This window comes from Stegostoma tigrinum, chromosome 20 (assembly GCF_030684315.1).
Source record: "Stegostoma tigrinum isolate sSteTig4 chromosome 20, sSteTig4.hap1, whole genome shotgun sequence".
In the NCBI taxonomy this organism is placed as follows: domain Eukaryota; kingdom Metazoa; phylum Chordata; class Chondrichthyes; order Orectolobiformes; family Stegostomatidae; genus Stegostoma; species Stegostoma tigrinum.
Genome location: NC_081373.1, coordinates 11,999,936 through 12,024,296, shown reverse-complemented (window position 1 = coordinate 12,024,296; position 24,361 = coordinate 11,999,936). Strand labels below are relative to the sequence as shown.

Below are 24,361 nucleotides of genomic sequence, written 5' to 3'. Positions count from 1 at the left end.
GGTTAGCATTGAATCCGCAGTGTGCGTAATGGCAGGGTAGTACAACAATAAACAGTGCATCTTAGTTTCTGCATCCCCACAGGAGTAGTCCCAGTCTTTGCTAACAAGGGGCAAGATCCTCGCTTTGTTGGGGGTGAGGAGATGGATACCCAGCACCCAACCACCTGTACCGTCCCTTTCAACTCGATAATGGGCTGTTTACTCCTTTGAGTGAGAGGAAAGAGGGGATGGAGTGAAATAAAAGTGAGTGGCACAACTGGTTCAGATTGGGCATAGCTGGTGTGGCAGCCAGGTGGTGCAGAGAGCCCTTAGAGTGGTAGCTGGGGATACAGAGTCAGGGTGCAGAATGACAAATGAAGCAAGATATTGTATGCAAAAGTGAGGGCGAAAGAGCATGAGGCTGGGTGGGAGGCAGCTGCAATATCACACAGAGGGTAAATGTGTGAGATATTGGTGAGAAGAGTGGGGCAATTACCCCGGCAGAGTGGAGAAGGTCATTGACACCAGCATGAGGGAGCTTGCTAGGCCTTGCGAAGACAAGCACTCCATGAAACTTGACAAAACTGACACTTACGTGGTAAGATTCGGCCCCTGGTCTTTGTTGTTGGTGTATTCATAATTGTTTTCTCAGTCTACTCCATCCAATACTGCTCGTTCTACTTGTGTCATTTGTACCTACATGGCCGCAACTAGTTGTTTGTCCCCCTCCCACAGCAAGGTTCCTTTCTATCCCTGATCCGGGCTGGAAACACAGCCAACTAGACACTCGTGCTTTGCTGCATTCCCCCTCACTGTAGTATCACCTGCAATCCTTGTCGCTCTCCCACATGAATGGCTCCCATACCAGGCCATCCATGGTCAGTATTCGCATCCATCCAGTCTCATCTCAACAGTCTGAGAGAGCCCCAAAACCTTTGGGCAATTTCAGATGCTGACATTCCAAATCAACTTCCTCTCCCTGATCAAATTAGAAAACCCTATCTTAAGCAGCGTCACTGTCTCTTGGTATAAATAATCCTGGTAGCTTTCCCCTTCCTGATGCCTTGCAGTAGCTGGTGCTTAGCCTTCAGCTCAGAAGCCCTATGCCAAAGCCGCTGGTACTTGAAACACTGTCCGCACACGATGAATCGTACAGAGATAATGGGAACTGCAGATGTTGGAGAATCCGAGATAACAAAGTGCGGAGCTGGATGAACACAGCAGGCCAAGCAGCATCTCAGGAGCACAAAAGCTGACGTTTTGGGCCTATACCCTTCATCAGAGAGGGGGATGGGGAGAGGGTTCTGAAATAAATAGGGAGAGAGGGGGAGGCGGACCGAAGATGGATAGAGGAGAAGATAGGTGGAGAGGAGTGTGTAGGTGGGGAGGGGATAGGTCAGTCCGGGGAAGACGGACAGGTCAAGGAGGTGGGATGAGGTTAGTGGTGGGAAATGGAGGTGTGGCTTGAGGTGGGAGGGGATAGGTGAGAGGAAGAACAGGTTAGGGAGGTGGGGATGAGCTGGGCTGGTTATGGGGTGCAGTGGGGGGAGGGGACGAGCTGGGCTGGTTTTGGGATGCAGTGGGGGGAGGGGACGAACTGGGCTGCTTTTGGGATGCAGTGGGGGAAGGGGAGATTTTGAAGCTGGTGAAATCCACATTGATACCATTGGGCTGCAGGGTTCCCAAGCGGAATATGAGTTGCTGTTCCTGCAACCTTTGGGTGGCATCATTGTGGCACTGCAGGAGGCCCAGGATAGACATGTCATTCTAAAGAATGGGAGGGGGAGTGGAAATGGTTTGCGACTGGGAGGTGCAGTTGTTTATTGTGAACCCAGTCCCTCCCCACAACTGCATCCCAAAACCAGCCCAGCTCATCCCCGCCTCCCTAACCTGTTCTTCCTCTCACCCATCCCCTCCTCCCACCTCAAGCCGCACCTCCATTTCCCACCTACTAACCTCATCCCACCTCCTTGACCTGTCTGTCCTCCCCGGACTGACCCATCCCCTCCCTGCCTCCCCACCTACACACTCCTCTCCACCTACCTTCTCCCCTATCCATCTTCGGTCCGCCTCCCCCTCTCTCCCTATTTACTTCAGAACCCTCTCCCCATCCTCCTTTTCTGATGAAGGGTCTAGGCCCGAAACATCAGCTTTTGTGCTCCTGAGATGCTGCTTGGCCTGCTGTGTCCATCCAGCTCCACACTTTGTTATCTACGCTGAATAGTACAGTTGTATGTGGTATAGGTAATAATCCAGAGATTACAACCTTTTGAGATTCCGCCTTTTAATTCAGCGCCTAACTCATACTCTTAATGCAGAATCTCTTTGCTCATTCCACCCTTGACATTTGTCTCTATATGGACCATATCTATATATTGACCGAATGGACCAAGATCCACCATCCCACAGCAAAATTGAGAGGCTATATAAGTCAATGGTTACCATTGACCACAAACAGAACTGGATCATAGAAACATTAAAAATGGGAGAGGTATTAGGCCATTCAGCCCTTCAAATCTGTTCTGCCATTCAATACAATTGCGGCTGATCATCCAATTCAGTGTCCCATTCATGCTTTCACCATATCCCTTGATCCCTTTTCATCTCAGTCATAAATGGCCCACCCATATCCTCAGAATGTGACCTCTGGTTCTGGTCTCCCCGGTCATCAGGAACATCCCTCTTGCACTTACCCTGCTCACTGACACCCTGTTTGTGTTCTGCCAGGGCCACTCAGCTCCTGACATCATTACAGCCTTGATTCAAACATGGGCAAAAAGAGCAGAATTCCAGAAGTGAGGTGAGAGTGGCAGCCCTTGACATCAAGTCTGCGTTTGACTGAGTGTGGAATCAAGGAGCCCGAGCAAAACTGGAATCAGTGGGTGTCGGTGGAAAGCTCTCTGCTGGTTCGGGTCGTACCTGGTACGTAGGAAGATGTTGTGATTATTGGTCATCAGTCAGTTCAGCTCCAGGACATCTGTGCAGAAGCCCCTCAGAGTAATGTCCTAGCCTCCACCATCTTCAGCTGCTTCATCAATGACCTTCCCTCTACCATAAGGTCAGAAGTGGGGATGTTCGCCGATGATTGCACAATGTTCAGCACCATTCGTGGCTCCTCAGGTACCGAAACAGTTCATGTTCAAATGCAACAAGATCCGGACAATATCTGGGTTTGGGCTGACAAGTAGCAAAAATACCAAGGAAAGCAACATATATATTATATGAAGGGAGGGTGCTGATTGGTTGTCAAGTTGATTGACAGAGGCATTGCCATGGAGAATACTGCCATTGATAGTTGACTGTCAAATTTTGTTACATTTTAAACCAGGTCAGTTGAATGATTGGCCAAGGCATTGCTCTGAAAAATGTACCGCAGAATAGCTGAAACCTCTTTGAAGCAGGCACAGTGAATGTGTAGAGGAGAGATAATGGGAACTGCAGATACTGGAGAATCCAAGATAATAAAATGTGAGGCTGGATGAACACAGCAGGCCAAGCAGCATCTCAGAAGCACAAAAGCTGATGTTTCGGGCCTAGACCCTTCATCAGAGAGGCGGATGGGGAGAGGGTTCTGAAATAAATAGGGAGAGAGGGGGAGGCGGACTGAAGGTGGAGAGAAAAGAAGATAGGTGGAGAGGAGAGTATAGGTGGGGAGGTAGGGAGGGGATAGGTCAGTCCAGGGAGGACGGACAGGTCAAGGAGGTGGGATGAGGTTAGTAGGTAGGAAATGGAGGTGCGGCTTGAGATGGGAGGAAGGAATGTGTGAGAGGAAGAACAGCTCAGGGAGGCAGAGACAGGTTGGGCTGGTTTTGGGATGCAGTGGGGGGAGGGGACGAACTGGGCTGGTTGTGGGATGCGGTGGGGGAAGGTGAGATTATGAAGCTGGTGAAATCCACATTGATACCATTGGGCTGCAGGGTTCCCAAGCGGAATATGAGTTGCTGTTCCTGCAACCTTTGGGTGGCATCATTGTGGCACTGCAGGAGGTCCATGATGGACATGTCATCTAAAGAATGGGAGGAGGAGTTAAAAAGGTTCGCGACTGGGAGGTGCAGTTGTTTATTGCGAACCGAGCGGAGGTGTTCTGCAAAGCGGTCCCCAAGCCTCCGCTTGGTTTCCCCAATGTAGAGGAAGCCACACCGGGTACAGTGGATGCAGTATACCACATTGGCGGATGTGCAGGTGAACCTCTGCTTAATATGGAAAGTCATCTTGGGGCCTGGGATGGGGGTGAGGGAGGAGGTGTGGGGGCAAGTGTAGCATTTCCTGCGGTTGCAGGGGAAGGTGCCGGGTGTGGTCAGGTTGGAGGGCAGTGTGGAGCGGACAAGGGAGTCACGGAGAGAGTGGTCTCTCCGGAAGGCAGACAAGGGTGGGGATGGAAAAATGTCTTGGGTGGTGGGGTCGGATTGTAAATGGCGGAAGTGTCAGAGGATGATGCGTTGTATCCGGAGGTTGGTGGGGTGGTGTGTGAGAACGAGGGGGATCCTCTTTGGGCGGTTGTGGGGGGGGGGCGGCGGGGTGTGAGGGATGTGTTGCGGGAAATACGGGAGACGCGGTCAAGGGCATTCTCGATCACTGTGGGGGGAAAGTTGCGGTCCTTGAAGAACTTGGACATGTGGGATGTGCAGGAGTGCCTCATCCTGGGAGCAGATGTGGCGGAGGTGGAGGAATTGGGAATAGGGGATGGAATTTTTGCAGGAGGGTGGGTGGGAGGAGGTGTATTCTAGGTAGCTGTGGGAGTCGGTCTCTGCCTCCCTAACCTGTTCTTACTCTCACCCATTCCTTCCTCCCATCTCAAGCCCCACCTCCATTTCCTACCTACTAACCTCATCCCACCTCCTTGACCTGTCCGTCTTCCCTGGACTGACCTATCCCCTCCCTACCTCCCCACCTATACTCTCTTCTCCACCTATCTTCTCTTCTCTCCATCTTCAGTCTGCCTCCCCCTCTCTCCCTATTTATTCCAGAACCCTCTCCCCATCCCCCTCTCTGATGAAAGGTCTAGGCCCGAAACATCAGCTTTTGTGCTCCTGAGATGCTGCTTGGCCTGCTGTGTTCATCCAGCTCCACACTTTGTTATCTTACAGTTACTGTGTATGTGCTCTTTCTGCACTGGAGAGGCTGAAGAGCATGCAAACGTAGGAAAGAGGCCATACTTCAAGCCTGCTCTTCCATTCCATAAGATCAGGGCTGGTCTACTACAACAACACAAAGCATCCCCCTTGTGGGGGTATCTAGAACAAGGAAGCACTACCTTCTATCATAGCCTGTCCACTTCCACCCCCACACCCCAGTCCCCCACAAAAGTAACCTCCAGTTCCAAGTTTCAAAATAAGGGGTCTTCCATTTCAGATGAAGTTGAGGAGAAATTTCCTCTGAAGATCTTTAATGTTAGGAATTCCTTCCCACTGAGAGCGGTGGAGGCTGTATAAGATGGATTTTTGATTGAGGAGAATGGAGCTGAGGCCACAATCAGATAAGCCATGATTTTAGTAAATAGCAGGACTGTGGGGCTGAAGGGGCAGAATGGCCTACTCATATTTCTAATGGAACAAAAACAAAGTTGCTGGAAAAGCTCAGCAGGTCTGGCAGCATCTGTGAGGGAGAAAACAGAGTTAACATTTCAGGTCCGGAGATCCTTCCTCAGAACTAGTTCATCGGTTTCTGAGGAAGGGTTACCGGACCCAGAATGTTAACTGTGATTCTCTCTTCGCAGATGCTGCCAGACCTGCTGAGCTTTTCCAGCAACTTTGTTTTTGTTCCTGATTTACAGCATCTGCAGTTCTTTTGGTTCCTATTACTAATGCTTTATCATCACTGTCTTTTCCAAGAGGCCAAGCATCTTCCGATCTCAGCCCGCAATAACTGGAGGAGAGAATTCCAAAGATTTGGGGGAAAATAGCCTCTCAGCACCCACCCTGATCTACTCGCCAATAAGACCTTTTGCTCCTCACATCATGAAGTGTTTTACAGTGAAGTGGTAGACAGCATCTCACACGCACATGAGGCAAGCATGAATCTGAAGGGCTGGTTGGGATATGGCTCTTGGCAGGGAATACGTGAAAGGACTCATGTTGAGATGTAGCGTGGTAGAGGAAGTTGGTTATGAGGGCTAAGAAGTGTTGGCTGATGGGGGTTTTGGAGACTGGAAAGCATGGCCTGGGAAAGAAGTGGACAGCCTGGGATCAGGGTGTATGTTCTTTGGGTATAGGGGGAGCAGGTCCAATGGATGGACATTACAGCCTTGGACTGGAGGAGGGGAGCAGTCAGCCTGGGATGGAGGGGTTTGAGTGTGTGGGGTGGGGGTTGAGCAATTTGCAACTGGGGATGAGTGGAAACTGGACAGCTTGGTACGGGAGATTACTTTCGGAGGGGGGTCAGGGAGTGGTCAGGTTATGATGGAGGGCAGTTTTGGGTGGAGTGAGGGAGAGTGGGAGGGGATGCAGACTGTATAGGAGGGTGGGGATGTGGCCAGTCTGGGTCTGGAAGGGAGAAGGAATTTGGGGGTTGGGACGGTGGTTTGGGGATGTAGTCTGGGAGTAGATGGGGGAAGGATGGTGGGAAGGGTTGCAGGCGGCCAGGGACTGTGGGGAGGGTGTAGAAAGAGGATCTAATGGAAACATATAAAATCCTGTTGGGACTGAGCAGGCTAGATGTGGGAAGAATGTTCGCAGTGTTAGGAGGATGTCCAGAACTAGGGGTCACACTCAAAGAATAAGGGGTAAGCCATTCAGGACAGACATGAGGAAGAATTTCTTCACTCAGAGAGTCATGAGCCTGTAGAATTGTCTCCCACAAGTTGGGTCTGATTCGTTAGATATATTCAAGAGGGAGCTGGATGTAACTCTTGCAGCTAAAGGGATCAAGGGGTATAGGGAGACAGCCAGAATGGGATACTGAAACTGCATGATCAGCCATGGTCGTGCTGAATGGTTTGAAGGGCTGAATGGCCTACTCCTGCAGCTATCTGCTATGTTTCTCAAGCCTGGGACTGGGTGGGGGAGTGTGTGGTGAATGGACTTGCAGGGATGTAGCAAGTCTGAGTTTGAGGGAGGGTCAGTGGGGAGTGAAGAGGCTGGGACTGAAGGTTGAACGGGGTTCGTGGACAGCTTAGCACTGTGCTTGGGAGGCGGGGGAGAGAGAACTTAACGCTGTAATTGATGGGGAGCGGTGGTGCGACCATGTACTTGGGGGGGTGGGTGGGTTTGTAAGCAGACCTATGCACACCAGTGGGTGATGGGTGGAGACTGGGGAAAGATGTGGCAACATTTTGGGGGAGGCTGGAAATGTTTTGGGGCAGACATTGATGATGTAGGATCATTCAAAAAAGATGAAGACTTTTGAATCCCTGGAGTCTGAGAATTTTGGTCGGTATAGCGAGGTTGCTTTTTAAAACCTAAGTGAAAAATGAAGTTCAGGGTGCAGGTTATCTCTGTGGAGGTGGGTGGGGGCTGGGAATCTTCAGATACTAAGGGGTAACAGTTGGCAGTGAAAACAGAGATTAACTGAACCCATATCCAACAAATTCAGAAACAGGACAAACTGTTTAAAAAATATAACGTCATTAACAACGTTATTAATCACCCCTAGCTACAGAAAATTCGGAAAGCAGTTGCTTTGGAAACTGATTTTTAATTTTCTACTTCGGAGAATTAAAACAAAAGTGCATTTTTAAAAAAAAAATCCTGTGCAGGAAGGGATCGTCGGCTTAATTTTTTTAAAAAGGGGCGGGCGACTAAAACGATTTTTAAAAGAATGCAAAGGGCTGAGGACAAAGGCATAAGGAGTTTACTTAAAGGAGTAAAAATTTCAAAAGCGTAAAAATAAAATAACTGTTTAGAAGAATAAAATAAGTTCCGGAAAAACGAGCGAGAGTTTGGAAAGTTAGAGTGTGGCAGTTCTGGGGAATGATTCCTCTTGTTAGTGGGTGGAGAGAGAGAGAAAGAGAGAGGGGTGGGAGGTGGCAGGAAGCGGAATCACGAAACTCCCCTCCAGCCTTCTTCCTTATCCACCTCCTCTGTTCAAAAGGCAGCGTATTCATTGATTCTGTGTCCTCCCGAATCCTCTGCCTGTGCTCCGCGCCCCAGACCATGGCGCCTCAGTCAGCCAACGCCTCGTCTCTGTCTGTTCAGTGGAAGTTCCTGACCAGTTTGCTGGGATTACTGAGGATGTCTCAGATCATCCTGGGCACCGTGGTCTGGATGACCATCGCCATCAGCAGGTACGACGGGGCTTTGCACTTCGTGATCTTCGTGGCTGTCTTTTTCTGGCTCACCACACTGGCACTGTTCTTCCTGACGCTGCTGTCCAAGAGTGACCTGGTGCCCCTGCTGGGGGGCGAACGCTGGACCCTCAGCAATGCCCTGCATGACTGGCTGGCATCCGTCCTCTACCTGGTGGCCGACTGCCTGATCAGCAAGAAGACCATGGACAAAGAATACTGTCACCTGCCTGCCTACTCTTACCACTGCCCTTACAAATCCTACCTGAGTGCTACCATCTTTGCCTGCTTGTGCACTTTGCTGTACATCATCTCTGCCATCTACTGTACCTACAAGAAATGCCGTGACAACCAGCCCGTTGTCTAAAGGGGGGAACAGAGACTTTCTCCAGAGATTGCAGTTACTTATTTGGTTTCTGTATTTATATATATATATATAAAAGGGAAAACCCTCCCACCTGCAAAACAAAATCAAGGATGTGGCCACTTTTATATTTCTCCTTCACCCCTATCATTTAAAGAAACTTTCTCCAGAAATTGCTTTTTACTTATTTTCTCTCTTTTTTTTCCCGGAAAATAATTGGACATCCCTCCCAGCTGCAAAACAAAATTAAATGATGCAGCCAGCTTTGTGTTTCTCATTCCCCCTCTCCCAAACAAAAACAGAACTTTGGACCCTTGTTGGATTACACCAAGAGATGTGAAAAAAAATTTCAAAGAGGAGGTTAGATTGGTATAGTCATTACTGCAATGCATCGGAAATGATGTTTTCTCATCCTGAATTGGAGATGCGGAGAAGTTGAGCGCGGATTATTTCCATGTGGATCTTCATGAGAAAGGCAATACTGCTCCTGCGTGTGTGTCTGTGAGAGGTGAGGGAGAGAGAGAGAGAGAGACTGAGAGGGAGTCTTAGGCTGTTGGCCTGTGAATTCGATTATAACTTTCTCCTCCACTTTCTGCGACCCCAGATCAGCTACAACATTCCACAAGGATTTCAGGAGCGGAATAGATTTCCTCTCGGCAATCTGAACTAAGCATCTGTGAGCACTGGTTGCTGGAAAAGGAGGAGGAGGAGATAGTCTGACTGGTTACCTTTCGGAATGGCTTGTTATAACCTGAAATATCCCTGTAACAAAATCACATTCTGAGAAATACTTCGTTTTGTGGCATTAGATACTTAACACAGCTGTCATTCTGGGCAGGATGATGGAATTCTGTTTGTAATTATTACAGTGTTTAACATATATGCCAGGTGGGGGCTGATCTGAGTCTCACCTCTTTAATAGCCAGTCTTTAGAGTGTTAGTCAGCCCTGCTGCTTGTCTCCTGAACACTGTGCTGTGAAACGGCTGCTGTGTGAACAGCACAAACATAGACATGTATTAGCAGTTTGCTTTGAAGTAGGCTGGGGTTTTACTAAGTATTATGTAAATTTTTAAAACGTATGTATTTATACACTCAATGCTTTATGTGCAATGGTGGAGGTTTTGGATATACAGGGCACAGAGGTTACTAGGCAGACAGGATTTCAGACAAAGAACATGAATGAATTTGGGAACAAGTGACTGACTTGTGAGGGAGGCAGGATAGTGGGCCCAGGAATCAATGAAATGTTTCTCGGGGAGAAGAGAATGATGGATGTGTAGGTTTAGGGTATATTGTCAGAACATCGGTACTTTGGGATTGAGAAGGTGGGTGGTTGGGGTCAGGAATCGGAGAAATTGGGGTGGGATGGTGGCACAGTGGTTAGCACTCATAGTGCCAGGAACCTGGGTTTGATTTCACCCCTGGGCGACTGCCTGTGTTCTCTTCATGCCTGTTTGCATTTCCTCTGGGTTTCCTCCCACAGCCTAAAGATGTGCAAGGTTAGGTGGACTGGCCATGCTAAATTGTTCATAGTTTCCAGGGATGTGCAGGCTAGGTGGATTAACAGTATGAAATGCAGGGTTCAGGGATCGGGTAGGGGGTGGGTCTGGGTGGACGCTCTTCAGATGGTGGCTGTGGACTCGATAGGCCAAATGGCCTGCTTCTGCACTGTAGGGATTCTACGTGGGTTGGTGAGTTTGTGAGATGAGGAGAAGGTGAGAAATACTGAGTTCCTAACCCACGCATCTTCACACACATACTCCTCTCTCAACAGACACCAACTCAGCATTTTTAACAATGCCAGTTGGCTCTGCATGAACTCCCTTCCCTGTGGGGATACGATTTACAAATTTAGTAAATACTCATGGGAATTTCCAAGTGCCTTGTGTGAAGTAAGTGCAGGAATAGAATCTAATCAAGGGGTTTGGTGGTTTATACATTGACTAGCAGATACTTGGGCGTAAGTTACAGGCTGAAATCCAACTGAGGGTTTTGTGTTTTCGAACTCTATTCGTGGAAACCCAAGATTTTTTCAGTTGATAAATTGCGATTTTAAACACCGTTGAGATTAGTGACTGGCACCAGAGTTTGACTGGTAAGGACAAATTCTGTATAAAAATTGTTCTTTCAAGAAATTTTTGCCACTTTCTGCGCTCAGGTATTGGATGTGGCCCTATTACATGCAAATAGTACTGCCTTGGACTGCATTTATTTAGCACATTGTTATCAGGAAGAAAAACCACAGTTAAATCCAGTTGCTCATATTCCATGCACCCTTCTTGTTTCATCTTCCTGACTCATGCATCTATCACTGTCACTGCCCAGTTACCTGTAGCCATCATTACCTCTGTGTGGCTTATTACCATAAGACATAGGAGCAGAAATGAGGCCATTCAGCTCATCAAATTTACACAAATCAACCTGGTCTGAAAGCCAAATATCATTCCCTTTGTGACCATTTCTCTCAGTTTAAGTGCATGGTTATAGGGTTTTGGGATCCTTTTGCTCAAATTTAGTTTCTGGCATCTTCCTCTCTCTGATATTTCTATTCCTCGCACAAGTCATCTTCTAAAATTCCGTGGATTCTGGTGTGATTCCTTTAGATTAGAGGGTAGAAAATATCACCCCATTATTTAATAAACAAGTAAAAACCTGGGAACTGCAGACCTGCGAGCTTCACATCAGTAGTAGGGAAATTGCTAAAATCTGTAATAAACGCCTTGATAAATGGATAGAAATGATCTGATCGGCACGGTCAGTGCAGATTTGTGAACGGAAAATCATGTTTGACAAACCTGTTGGAGTTTTTTTGAGGATGTTGCTCACGAACCTGATAAGGGGCAGTTGATGAACGTGTATTTCCATAAGATTTCTGATAAGGTCCCCAACAGGAGATTGGTTAGAAAGATTAAAGCACACAGGATAGGTAGTAATGTAGTCGCATGTATTACTGATTGGCTAACAGGCAGAAACTTCAAGTCGGTAAAAATAGATCATCTTCGCATTAGCACACAGTGACCACTGGAGTAATGTAAGGATCAATACTGTGCCCCAGTTGTTCACAATAGATGTCAAGGATTTGGATGAAAGGATCGAATATAATATTTATAAATTTTCAGAAGATACAAGGCCAGGCAGGAATGTGTGTTGTGAGGAAGATATAGAGTGGTTTCAGGTGGATTTGGTGAAATCTATTGATTTGGCAAGAAAGTGGTAGATGGAATATAATGTGACAAAATACAAAATTATGCACTTTGGTAGGAAGAAGAGATGTGCATAGTATTTACTAAATGGTAAAATGTTGAATATGTAGGTGTGCAAAGGAATCTGGGTATCCTTTCACGAACACTGAAGGTTCAGGAAGATATTACAAAGGCTAATGGGCTGTTAGGTTTTATTGCAAGAGGATTAGAGTCTTGCTTCAATTATACACGAGTCTTGGTTAGACCAGCACCTTGAGTGCAGTGTGCAGTTAGGTCTCCTTACCTTAGGGAGGATATTATTTCCTCAGAAGTGTGCAATAGATATTCACCAGATTTGTTACCAAGAAGGTGCAATGGTCCAATGAAGAGAGATTGGGCCTATATTCTCTAGAGTTTCAAACAATGAGAGCTGATCCCATTTAAACTTACAACATATTTTAAAAGCATAGACAGTATACTTGCAGGTAAGAGTGGGGAGTCTAAATTTAGGGTGCCCAATTTAATAGGAAGGAGGCTGCCGTTTTGGACCAAGGTGAAGAGAAAACGCTTCACTCAAAAGTTTGTGAATCTGGAGTTCTCTGTGTCAGAGGCCTGGGTAAGTTCAATCTTTCAGTATGTTTAAAATAGAAGCCTATGGATGTGAGTTTGCTGGCTGAGCTGGAAGGTTAGTTTTCAGACGTTTCGTCACCATTCTAGGTAACATCATCAGTGAGCCTCCGACGAAGCGCTGGTGTTATGTCCTGCTTTCTATTTATTTTATTCTATTCTATAAATAGAAAGCGGGACATAACACCAGCGCTTCGTCGGAGGCTCACTGATGATGTTACCTAGAATGGTGATGAAACGTCTGAAAACTAACCTTCCAGCTCAGCCAGCAAACTCACATCCAGAACCTCACCCTGAGCTACAAATCTTCTCAAAACTTGCTAATAGAAGCCTATGAATATCTGATTACCAATGATGTAAAGGGTTATGGGGATAGTGTAGGTAAAGTGCATTGATGGGCCAATCAGCACTGATTTTAATAAGTGGTGTAGCATACTCAATGGGCTGAATAGCCTACACCTGGAGGCTCCTCTGTTCCAACATCTCAGGGCCTTCACTAGGTTGAATTGTTTGAAAGTCTCTTTCACTCCTGACCAATCAAATGGGTATGAGGTAGAGTAGAGGGGAAGGCCTTCATATATGGTTGGGTCAAATTTTTGGTTTCCCCCTTCCCTGGTTTCTCAATAACGAACCTCTGTCTTCCCAGATTGTTTGGTGCATTGTTGGAAACATGCAGAATGGGACCACACCTTGCCAACTGGCCCACTTTGCCTTTACTGTTTGCTCGGGTCAGGGTGGGGGAAGTCTTCCCTTCCTTGTACCCACCTGGGTTTCACGGCCATTCTCATTGGTGTAACAATACGGTAACATGATTCCTAGAGTTCTGTTTGTTTACAGAGGAATCTGGGGTAATTTTATAAGTGCATATGGATATTGTAGGTTTCATATCAAGATTATCCGTGATTGAGAATGTCAGAGACAGAGGCTGATGATGGCGCCACAGGCCAAGCAAGACTGAAACTTAATTCTGTTCCTCCCTATTCATGCTTCACCCTCACACAAGGTGCTGTCTCCAAATGGGGGTATTCCTGGAAGGCTTTATCACTTGACCTTTGAATAACCCTTTCACCCTCCCTTCAGACATTGGTCTACCTACAGTGCTCCTCCTTATCAATTGAAATGGGTTCATGCTTCGGTTGGATGAATATTGACTGTCGGTCAAACAGCCATTTATTTACACATTTCCAACTTTTTTTCAGTTAACATAAAAGTTGATAAAAATATGGAACAACCTTTTGTTTACTAACTCTTATAATTTTCTCTTTTCTGAAGTACTGCCATTGGCAGTGTCTTAGAGACACATGTTCCTATGGGACCTCCAGGACCAAAAGGAGTTTAATTTGTTCACTTGAGTCATTCCTGGTTGAAAGGCTCAACTTCTGAAGAAAGGTTGAACAGTTTGAGTATATCCATTGGAGTTTAGAAGAATAGGAGGTCATTGTAATAATACTTATCAGATCACAATGGGACCTAACAAAGTAGATTCAGAGTTCCCTTGTGAGAGAGACTGCAGTTAGGGGGCACACAGTTTAAGAACAAGAAGACTCACTTTTAAGGTGGAGATGAGGAGCAATGTTCCCTCTCAGAGGATAGCTGGTCTGTAAAATGCTCTTCCCAACAAAACAGCAGTGCTTGGGTCATTGATTTTATTCAACACGACTTGAGAAAGATTTTTTGAGAGGGAAGGCAGTCAAGGGGTGCTGACAAGAATTTGGAGTTGAGACCACAATATGGTCAATTATAATTTTATTAAATGGTGGTGCAGGCTGAAAGAGCCAAATGGTCAACTCCTGCTCCTAAGTCCTGTGTTCCAATGATGTCTTAGTACTGTAGTATTTTGGGGAATATTTGCAATGCGTCTTCCATGTATTATATATTGCTCTTTACGTTCATTACCTGGTGCCAGTAGGTTATGTTTTAACTGTATTCTTGGACACCATGTACCCACGTGACTAAGTGTTATTGTATTTTTTGCTATTATTAATAAGCTGTTTGCCCTTATGATATTCTTAACAGTGACTGTTTGTTTTATGCTGTAATGGCCCACCTTTGCATACTAAACCAAAGAGATTTTGAGTAAACTGAATTTCTCACTGTTGCCTTGTTCTGTGAATAATTATGTTTCAGTTCCTTTAACTACCTCATTTCTCTCTTTCTCCTCAAACATGCAACTCATCTTTTCACTCCCTTGTAGAGCACATCCAAGGGGCTACACATTATCTTGCAGTGAGAGAAGGTTTCAGTTTCCTTCTTCATGTTGTTTTGGTTGGACTGACCAACACTTTGGTAACAAATCCCTGTTTTAACAGCAATGAACTGGCCATCTTGCGTTAAAATCCCTGTTTTAACAGCAATGAACTGGCCATCTTGCGTTAAAATATTAAAGATTTTTAGCAGGAGTTCCTCAGGGTAGTGTCCGAGACCCAAGTGTCTTCAGCTGCTTCATCAATGACCTTCCCTCCATCAGAACTAGGGATGTTCACCAATGATTGCATGATATTCAACACCGTTCATGATTCCTCAGATACTGAAGGAGTCAGTCTTCAAATGCAACAAGGTCTGGACAGTATCCAGGCTTGGGCTGACATGGCAAGTAAAATTTGTGCCACACAAATGCCAGGCAGTGCCTATCTCCAAAAGAGACAATCTAAACACTGCCCCTTGACATTCAATGGTGGTATCATTACTGAATGTCCCACTATCAACATCCAAGGGGTTACCACTGACCAGAAGCTGATTAGGACTTGGCATACAAATACTATCTGCAAGATGCCCTGCAGAAATTCACCAAAGATCCTCATGCAGTACCTTTCAAACCCGTGACCACTCCCATCCAGAAGGACAAGGGGCAGCAGCTGGATGGGAACACCACCCCCTCAAGTTCCCCTCCAGCTATGCGCTTATTTTGTTTATTTACAGGATTTAGGCGTCACTGGCTAGGCCAGCGTTTATTACCCAGAGATCAGTTAAGAGTCAACCACGTTGCTGTGGAACTGGAGCCATGAGTAGGCCACACCTGGTACAGATGGCAGTTTCCTTCCCTAAAGGGCATCAGTGAAACAGATGAGTTTTTCAGGAAAATTGGCAGTGGATTTATGGTCATCATTAAATTTTTATTGAATTCAAATCCCACCATCTGCCATGGTGGGATTCAAATCTGGGTCCCCAGAACATTACCTGGGTCTCTGAATTAACAGTCCAGCAATAATACCACTAGGCCATTGCCTCCCCTTAGAAGTATGTTGCCATTCTTTCACCATCGCTGGATCAAATTTCTCAAATTCCTTCCCTATTAGCATTGGGGGCTTACCTGCAGCACATGGACTGCACAGGTTTTTGAAGGCAGCTCACCATCACCTTGTGAAGGGCAACTATGGACAGGCAATAAATGTGGGCTGCCAGCAACACCCATGCCCCATTTGTGAAAAAATCTTCCAAGGATTTACACACACAATACCAGGTACCCAGGAGTGAGTTAGTGACTGGTTCTAGACTGTTACATGCCCAGAACAGCACTGGGTAAGATACAGAGTAAATCTCCCTTGATATGTCAAGGCATATGAGGCCACGGGTCGAATGCTGGAAAATTAGATTAGATTAGCTAGGTGGTTATTTTTGACAGCGCAGACTCAATGGGCTGAAGGACCTTTTTCTATGTTGTCGACCCTTATGTCTATGACTATGACCCATCAAATGTCCCAAAGACAGGTGCTGCAGAGTATTAAATGAAGGGCAAAATTTCCTTTTCACTGTCTCCATCAAACTATCCTAGGGCAGAGACAACAGAGAGTTAAATACAGAGTAAAGCTCTCTCTACACCTTCCTGATCGAACACTCTCACAACATTTGCAGCACAGATTTGGAAACAGAGAAATGATTGCTCTCTTCTACTCTTTTTAAATCAAAATTAAAGTTTCCTCTACTGTTTTAAACTGAAAGTAATGCTCCATCTACACTCCCTCCATCAAACACAAGGCAGATGGCAGGCGTACAAGGTAATGAGAGGCATGGATAGAGTCGATAGCCAGAGACATTTCCCCAGGGCAGGATTGACTGCCACGAGGGGTCATAGTTTTAAGGTGTTAGGAGGAAGGTATAGAGGAGACGTCAGAGGGAGGTTCTTCACCCAGAGAGTTGTGAACGCATGGAATAGTTTGCCATTGGTAGTTGCGGAAGCGGAGTCATTAGTGACATTTAAGCGACTGCTGGACATGCACATGGACAGCTGTGAATTGAGGGGAATGTAGGTTAGATTATTTTATTTTTGGATTAGGAATATTCCACGGCACAACATCGTGGCTGAAGGGCCTGTACTGTGCAGTACTTTTCTATGTTCTATAATGGCAATGTCATAAGGCTAACAATCCAGACAGCCAGGCTAATGCTTTAGGTGATATAGTGTGAAGCTGGATGAACACAGCAGGCCAAGCAGCATCTCAGGAGCACAAAAGCTGGTGTTTCGGGCCTAGACCCTTGCCCGAAACATCAGCTTTTGTGCTCCTGAAATGCTGCTTGGCCTGCTGTGTTCATCCAGCTCCACACTTTATTATCTTGGATTCTCCAGGATCTGCAGTTCCCATTATCACTAATGCTTTAGGTACGTGGATTCAAATTCCAAATTTCATTTTAGCTCCTGGATCTCTCTGCAGGAGTTTCTCAGGGTAATGTCTTCGGTTCAACCATCTTCAGCTGCTTCATTAGTGACTTTCTTTCCATTATAAGGTCCGTGGGATGATGGCTGATGACTGCACAATATTCAGCACTGTTCATAATCCCTCAGGTCCTGAAGTAGCCCATGACCAAATTCAGCAAGTCTTGGACAATGTCCAACCTGGGCTAATAAATGAGAAGTAGCAGTTGTGCTACCCAAGTGCCAGACAATGACCATCTCCAAAAAGAGTTATCTATTCATCATCTCACACTCAAAGGCATTGTCACTGAATGTCCTCACTATCAACATCTTGCGGGTTACCATTGACCGGAAATGGAACTGGGCTTGTCATTGAAATATCTTGCGTATGAGGGATTAGAGGCTGAGACTCCTGCAGTAAGTCATTTGCCTGAAAATGTGTCCAGCATCTACAGGGCACAAGTCAGGAGTACTTTGGAATATTTCCCACTTGCCTAGATAAGCGCAGCCCCAACAGCAGTTAAGAAACTTGATACCATGCAATACAGTTCAGCCCCGTCTCATTGGCACCACGTTCACAGACATCCACTCCATCCACTACCAACACTCAGTAGCAGCAGTGTATTTAATCTACAAGATGCACTGTTTCCCCAAGGCTCCAAATCCATATCTTCCATCTAGAAGGACAAGGGCAGTAGATACCACTCACTGCAAGTTCCTCTCCAAGACACTCACCATCCTGACTTGGAAATATATCACCGTTCCTTCAGTGTCTCTGAGTAAATATCTTGGAATTCTCTTCCTAAAAGCACTGTGGGCCTACCCACCCCAAAACTAAATGGACTGCAGCAATTCAAGAAGGCAGGTCACCATCATCTTCTCAAAGGCAACTAGACCCAGACAATAAATACTGCCCAGCCAATAACACCCATGTCCCCGAACGGCTATTAACAAAAAGGCAGCTGCTGGGACTTAAATTCAAATGATAAGTATGGAGCTGAAAGCTAGTCTCAGTGATGTTGACCATGAACTCATTGAATACCATAAATACCCAACTTGGTCACTAATTTTCTTTAAGGAAGGAAGTTTGTTGTCCTTGCCTTGTCTGGCTTTTCTGGAATCCTGGAATGACATCATTGTGGTTGACTCTTAACTGATTTCCGAAATGGCTGAGCCAGCGACTCAGCTCAAGAGCATTTAAGGACAGGCAATATATTATTGCACAGATCTTAGAAAAACACTGTACCCGTAACACAGCTAGTTAAGTCACAACATTTAACACTCCAGTATATTCTCTGTCATCTAGCCCACTATACATGTAATTGTAATCGAGTTAAACATATAAGTCAGAGAATCCCTACAGTGTAGAAGCAGATCATTTGGTCCATCGAGTCTGCACCAACCCTTCCAAACAGCATCCCATCCCCCTATCCTATCCCTGTAATCTTGCATTTCCTATGACTATCCCACCTAGTCTGCGCGTCCCTGGACATTACGGGCAATTTGGCATGGCTAATCCACCATATCTGCACATTTTTGGAATGTGGGAGAAAACCAGAGCACCCCAGGGGAAACTGCAGATACGTGGAGAACTTGCAAACTCCACGCAGAAAGTCACCTGAGGCTGGACTCATATCCAGGTCCCTGGCACTGTGAGGCAGCAATACTAACCGCTGATCCACCTGGAATTCCCTCCCTAACAGCATTGTGTGCCTACCTACGCCAATAGGAAATGGACTGCAGGGGTACAAGAAAGCAGGTCGCCACCAACTTCTGAAGGGCAACTAGATACAGGTAATAAATCTGTTGCAATCAGAGATGTCACCTGAGCGTACATAATGAGTTGTTAATAAACTTGCAGTTATCTGACCTAATACAAACTTGAGATAACCAGGTGTAGAGCTGGATGAACACAGCAGGCCAAGCAGCATCAGAGAAGCAGGAAGGCTGACGTTTCGGGCCTAGACACTTCTTCAGAAATGGTCTAGACCCGAAACGTCAGCTTTCCTGCTCCTCTGATGCTGTTTGGCCTGCTGTGTTCATCCAGCTCCACACCTTGTTATCTCAGATTCTCCAGCATCTGCAGTTCCTACTATGTCCAATACAAACTTGAGTCTGTGTGGTATGAGGAGAGATGTGCAGATGTTCTGTGAGAAAATTCATAAGCTGAAGACCTAGACAGCTGTAGGCATAGGTGCTACGATTAATCTTTAAAGTGCCACAAGCCCAGGAAAGTATATCTATATGACTGGCAGCTTTTTTCAAATCATACTTTTTGTGGCAGAACCAACTGAAGTTCGCATCTTTCCTAATTCCATACTTTAAGCGCAGACTTTCCAAGTTGCTATAAGCTAGGATGATTGAGGACTACCATTTTCTGAGTGAATGGGCAACTCATTTTGAGATTATTACTCTGTTATTCTTGGTGTTGAAAGTAAAATGGCCCTTTGTGAATGTTATTGCCTCCATCAGTCATACTGACAAGTTGAGTTATTAACAATTACTGAATGCATTATTAATCTCGGTAATAGAAGACAGATTGGGGTGTATTGTAATAATGTATCTGTGAAGAAAAGTTGAAGAGAGGACTTGTATTTTTGTAGCATATTTTACAACCTTGGGCTGTCCCATAGTGCTTTTCAGCTCATAAAGTATGCTTAAATTGTAGTTATTGTTGTAATGTGACAATCACTTTGCAAAGCTCCCACAAATAGCAGTCCAATGATGACGAGACAAGCCCGATAATTGCACTAGTATAAATGCAAAGCCATGTGGATTCTGGAGATCTGAAATCAAAACAGAAAGTGCTGGAGAAACTCATCAGACTTTGCAGCATCTGTTGAGGGAGAAACAGATTTTTTTGTGCTGTTAGTTGAGGGATAAATATTGGCCAGAACACTGAGTAGAGCTCCCCTGCTCCTCTTCAAAATAGTACCATGCGACCTTTGATATCCATTTGTGAGGGCAGAGCTAGTTTCATATTTCATCTGGAAAACAGAGCCTCCAATAGCTCGAGGGCAGGTTTTCTGTTCCAAAGTAGAAATCTTACCATCAGGATTATTTTCAAATCTGAAGGAAGATCCACTTTTTAATTTTACATCAAGTTCCCCCTAATTTTTAGGTCACTATTAATTTGCAATTATTAGGAATTAATGCTGTTTTACAGGGGTACAATAATATGTTAGTATAAATGATTAAATTCCTGCCTTCTCTTCAATAACTCTTTTGGTTAAAGAGTTACAAGAACTGAATACACACGTTAGAGTTTGGCTCAACCTCAAATTGAAGCATTTATTGAATTCACAGGAATTCCCTCCCCAGTATAGATCCTCCCTTGACTTTTGCACAATACAAGCATTACCGAAGGCAGAGATAATGGGAACTGCAGATGCTGGAGATTCCAAGACAATAAAATGTGAGGCTGGATGAACACAGCAGGCCAAGCAGCATCTCAGGAGCACAAAAGCTGACGTTTCGGGCCTGGACCCTTCATCAGAGAGGGGGATGGGGGGAGGGAACTGGAATAAATAGGGAGAGAGAGGGAGGCGGACCGAAGATGGAGAGTAAAGAAGATAGGTGGAGAGGGTGTAGGTGTGGAGGTAGGGAGGGGATAGGTCAGTCCAGGGAAGACGGACAGGTCAAGGAGGTGGGATGAGGTTAGTAGGTAGCTGGGGGTGCGGCTTGGGGTGGGAGGAAGGGATGGGTGAGAGGAAGAACCGGTTAGGGAGGCAGAGACAGGTTGGACTGGTTTTGGGATGCAGTGGGTGGGGGGGAAGAGCTGGGCTGGTTGTGTGGTGCAGTGGGGGGAGGGGATGAACTGGGCTGGTTTAGGGATGCAGTAGGGGAAGGGGAGATTTTGAAACTGGTGAAGTCCACATTGATACCATATGGCTGCAGGGTTCCCAGGCGGAATATGAGTTGCTGTTCCTGCAACCTTCGGGTGGCATCATTGTGGCAGTGCAGGAGGCCCATGATGGACATGTCATCAAGAGAATGGGAGGGGGAGTGGAAATGGTTTGCGACTGGGAGGTGCAGTTGTTTGTTGCGAACTGAGCGGAGGTGTTCTGCAAAGCGGTCCCCAAGCCTCCGCTTGGTTTCCCCAATGTAGAGGAAGCCGCACCGGGTACAGTGGATGCAGTATACCACATTGGCAGATGTGCAGGTGAACCTCTGCTTAATGTGGAATGTCATCTTGGGGCCTGGGATGGGGGTGAGGGAGGAGGTGTGGGGACAAGTGTAGCATTTCCTGCGGTTGCAGGGGAAGGTGCCGGGTGTGGTGGGGTTGGAGGGCAGTGTGGAGCGAACAAGGGAGTCACGGAGAGAGTGGTCTCTCCGGAAAGCAGACAGGGGAGGGGATGGAAAAATGTCTTGGGTGGTGGTGTCGGATTGTAAATGGCGGAAGTGTCGGAGGATAATGCGTTGTATCCAGAGGTTGGTAGGGTGGTGTGTGAGAACGAGGGGGATCCTCTTGGGGTGGTTGTGGCGGGGGCGGGGTGTGAGGGATGTGTCGCGGGAAATGCGGGAGACGCGGTCAAGGGCGTTCTCGATCACCGTGGGGGGAAAGTTGCGGTCCTTAAAGAACTTGGACATCTGGGATGTGCGGGAGTGGAATGTCTTATCGTGGGAGCAGATGCGGCGGAGGCGGAGGAATTGGGAATAGGGGATGGAATTTTTGCAGGAGGGTGGGTGGGAGGAGGTGTATTCTAGGTAGCTGTGGGAGTCGGTGGGCTTGAAATGGACATCAGTTACAAGCTGGTTGCCTGAGATGGAGACTGAGAGGTCCAGGAAGGTGAGGGATGTGCTGGAGATGGCCCAGGTGAACTGAAGGTTGGGGTGGAAGGTGTTGGTGAAGTGGATGAACTGTTCGAGCTCCTCTGGGGAGCAAGAGGCGGCGCCGATACAGTCATCAATGTACCGGAGGAAGAGGTGGGGTTTGGGGCCTGTGTAGGTGCGGAAGAGGGACTGTTCCACGTAACCTACAAAGAGGCAGGCATAGCTGGGCCCCATGCGGGTGCCCATGGCCACCCCCTTAGTCTGTAGGAAGTGGGAGGAGTCAAAAGAGAAGTTGTTGAGTGTGAGGACGAGTTCAGCTAGGCGGATGAGAGTGTCGGTGGAGGGGGCCTGGTCGGGCCTGCGGGACAGGAAGAAGCGGAGGGCCTTGAGGCCATCTCCATTCGGAATGCAGGTGTACAGGGACTGGACGTCCATGGTGAATATGAGGTGTTGGGGGCCAGGGAATTGGAAGTCCTGGAGGAGGTGGAGGGCGTGGGTGGTGTCACGGACATAGGTGGGGAGTTCCTGGACCAAAGGGGAGAAAATGGAGTCCAGATAGGTGGAGATGAGTTCGGTGGGGCAGGAGCAGGCTGAGACGATGGGTCGACCAGGGCAGGCAGGTTTGTGGATTTTGGGAAGGAGATAGAAACGGGCCGTGCGGGGTTGGGGAACAATGAGGTTGGAGGCTGTGGGTGGGAGGTCCCCTGAGGTGATGAGGTCATGAATGGTGTTGGAGATGATGGTTTCCGAAGGCATCCTGGTTACCACAGTTCAAGCCTTTACAACTTGATTGAAACCTGCAAGCATGGACACAGTCAGCCACAGTTTTTGATGACAGGTCATGATCTAGAGATAACCAGTTTCTGTCATTTCCCCACCGCAGTAATTATGGTCTGGTCTCCTTTAATGATGATTCATTTCACAAATATCACAACAACATCTCATGGTGCCCTTCCGCTGCCTCATCCAGTGTTTAACACCTTGGTTTATTTTACACCTTGGTCTAGACAGGATTGATCGGACACAATGTTGTTTAGGTCATAGAAAGTGATACGACAATGTTGGGAAATACGTGGGTCTAGGATTGATGGATGTGTAAATGCCTCTTGGTGCCATTGATTTGTGATAATCCCATCTCCAGCCTTTCAGTGAGTCAAGGTTATAATTAACCCCTTCATACTATAAACGTCACCACTGTATAAAGAAAAAAGTAATGACATCATTATCTTAGTAGACCACAAAGCCGCTTTCTCATTAGCAACGGCTGGTGGTGGTTTAATCTGAGGGTCACCACACCTCAGGCATGGGGAAACGTTGAGAAGGAGAGTCCTTCATGGTATCTTCAGCTGGTGAAGGAATTAACCCCACACTGCTGCAGCAGCGCGAACAGCCATTTATGCCAACTGACTCCTTCCTCACTCTGTCTACTGTGTTGAGGTTTGGCTATTTCTATTTCTTACAGTTCAAGATATTATTTAGTTTTGGCTTTAGATCTTGGGATTTTACAGTTCAGTGGAGGCCTTTCAGTAATTTTATTCGTGAACTCGTGGTAAAAGCAAAATGCAGTAAAAAGTAAAATAAAAACACAAAGTTCTGGAGGAACTCAGCAGGTCTGGCAGCGCCTGTGGAGAGAGAAACAGAGTTAATGTTTTGAGTCTGATATGACTTCTTCAGAACGAGAAAACGAGACACCTGGATTAATAACAGAGGAGTGATTTGACTGTGAGTTTGAGTTGCTCCAGGGAAATTTTGACAATTTTAATTTGGTTTTGAAAGGCATTTGGAGATGAAGTCTGGTCTCAGCGAAAGTGTCTATAAATGTGCTGGATTTCTGTCAAGAATTCCAACTCGTTCATGAGTATTCTTTAGGGAAAGAGGCCTACTCTCTTTGCCTGGTCTGGCCTTACTGAAAGGCAGCATCCACGGAGAGAAAGCAAGTTAATGCTTTGTGTTGAGGCTTGAAACATTGGCTCACTCTCTCTCCATGGATGCTGCCTGACCCGCTGTGATTTCCAGCAGTTTTTGTTTTCAGTACAGATTCCTGCATCTGCAGTAATTTGCTGCTACCCTGGGCTAACCTTAAATGTAATTCCAATCTCACACCAACATGGTTTCCTTGTCTAACAATCTCTCAATTATATTGAACCTCTTTGCGGACATAGGAGCAGATTTGAATGCAAGCCTTGCTAGTGATTTCATGCCTAGAATACGAATGAAAATCACAGGAGAAAAAATTTGATCTGAAGGGGAATGTGTTGCTCTACTCACCTGCAAACCTTTTACCATCCAAATAATGCACAGAAAGTGGTTGAGCTAAATAAGATCTATTTATGGGGAAGCTGAATAAGCACACGTGAGAGAAAGGAATAAACGTTTATCATGGCAGGGTGAGATAAAGAGCAGGAAGAGCGATTAAATGAGCAGGAGCAGTTGTACCGATGACCATTATCAGACTTTATAATGGGATGTCCTTCATGCCTTTGTGATAGAGTAGAAGGCTCCTGTCAATGCAAAGGCTGAGACCATCCATTGATTGCTTAACTAAGTCTTCTGGACCATATAAACCTGCAGCAAATGCAGAGAA

General features: G+C 46.4%; 1 protein-coding gene across 1 annotated transcript; it reads left to right on the top strand.

The window, feature by feature from the left end:
* The first annotated feature begins 7,900 nt into the window (after positions 1 to 7,900).
* On the top strand, positions 7,901 to 12,456 carry marveld1 (MARVEL domain containing 1). The gene has a single exon (XM_048551448.2). The coding sequence runs from the start codon at positions 8,070 to 8,072 to the stop codon at positions 8,565 to 8,567; it is 498 nt and encodes a 165-aa protein (XP_048407405.1). The 5' UTR covers positions 7,901 to 8,069; the 3' UTR covers positions 8,568 to 12,456.
* Positions 12,457 to 24,361: the final 11,905 nt, after the last annotated feature.